The sequence below is a fragment of the Triticum dicoccoides genome, chromosome 2A (assembly GCF_002162155.2).
Source record: "Triticum dicoccoides isolate Atlit2015 ecotype Zavitan chromosome 2A, WEW_v2.0, whole genome shotgun sequence".
In the NCBI taxonomy this organism is placed as follows: Eukaryota; Viridiplantae; Streptophyta; class Magnoliopsida; order Poales; family Poaceae; genus Triticum; species Triticum dicoccoides.
In genome coordinates, this window is record NC_041382.1 from 598,976,094 (window position 1) to 598,977,466 (window position 1,373).

General features: G+C 58.3%; 1 protein-coding gene across 1 annotated transcript; it reads left to right on the forward strand.

Annotated features, from left to right (window-relative positions):
* On the forward strand, nt 1–973 carry LOC119359661 (ribosomal L1 domain-containing protein 1-like). Its single transcript, XM_037625778.1, has one exon. The coding sequence runs from the start codon at nt 62–64 to the stop codon at nt 779–781; it is 720 nt and encodes a 239-aa protein (XP_037481675.1). The 5' UTR covers nt 1–61; the 3' UTR covers nt 782–973.
* Nucleotides 974–1,373: the final 400 nt, after the last annotated feature.

A 1,373-nucleotide genomic window follows, 5' to 3' on the forward strand; every position in this document is an offset into this window, starting at 1 on the left:
CCCTAGCTTCAACTCTTTCATCACATCCCAAATTCCCAAACTCCCGCCGCCGCCGCCAACGATGATGGCTTCCGCCCCCGCACCCAATCCCCGCCTCGGCCGCGAGGCCGTGGTCCGCGCGGTGGGCGCGCTTCTCCGGTGGCTCAAGCACCACCCCTCCCCGGCGCCGGAGCCCATCTACCTCCTCGTCACCTTGAAGACCGCCCCCGTCCGCCGGTTCGAGCACCATCTCAGCCTTCCACTCTCCCCATTCCCCTCCATCTTCCTCGTCGCCGACCGCCTCCCGGACGAGCTCCCCGACGACATCGAGACGCTCCCCTCCTCCGCGCTCCGCTCCCTCCCCGCCGTCGCGCGCCGCGGCCTGGTCCTCGTCGACAGCCGGCTCAAGATCCCCAGCAGCGGCAAGGGCGCCAAGGGCCGCGGCAGGATCGTGCCCGTCGACCTCGCCGACCCGGCGTGGGCCGAGTCCGCGAGGGAGGCGGCGCGCCGCGTCGAGCTCCGCGTGGAGGCCGGCACGTGCCGCGCCGTGCGGGTGGGGCACGCGGCGATGGCGCCGGAAGAGGCGGTGGAGAACGTGGTGGCCGCGCTGGAGGCGGCCGCCGCGTGCGTGCCCAGGAAGTGTAGGAACGTGCGGGCGCTGCACCTGAAGGCACCCGAGTCGATCGCGCTGCCTCTCTACTCGGCGCCGGGCACCGGCGGCAATGACGATTCGAAGGACGCGGAGCGTCAGGCCGCTACTGCGGTGGAGCAGGGGAGGGTAAAGAGGGGAAGGAAAGAGTAGTGGCGTGCGTGGTGTGTATATGCATCGCATCGCATCGATGTCCAGTCTGATCTGTGATATGGCTGCTCGTTCAGTCTGATCTGTGATCGTACATGAACAATTTCGATGAGTAATCAATTTTGATGATTAGTATATGCAGTGTGTTTTTATGTGTCCTTTCTCGATTTAAATGGGAATCTGGTTCTGGATGCAGTTGACTGGAATAAATAGTTCGGGGATAGATGTTTTGGAATAAATAGTGCCTGCAATGCTTGGTGAGGCAGGCATTCCTCAGGCAGTGGCCACCAGAGGCTAACATTGCACTAGTTGGTGTATTGAGCTACAGTTAGTGTGTGTTTTATGTTTATGTTTTCTCTCCTCAGTTAGTGTGCGTGTTTTATGTTTATGTTTATGTTGGCACCTTATATGTGAAATCTGGCAACCTATTATTTCTAGCACTTACCTGTAGTCAAACTATCCTCCCTTGTGCTTCATTGGAAAATTTGATAACCTTAGTTCTATCACTGCACTGAAGTCCTGATACCACTTGAGCTCTATGGTGGCTTTTTAGTTATCCGTTGATTGATGGAACGTGCTGCAAATTCCTGTTATT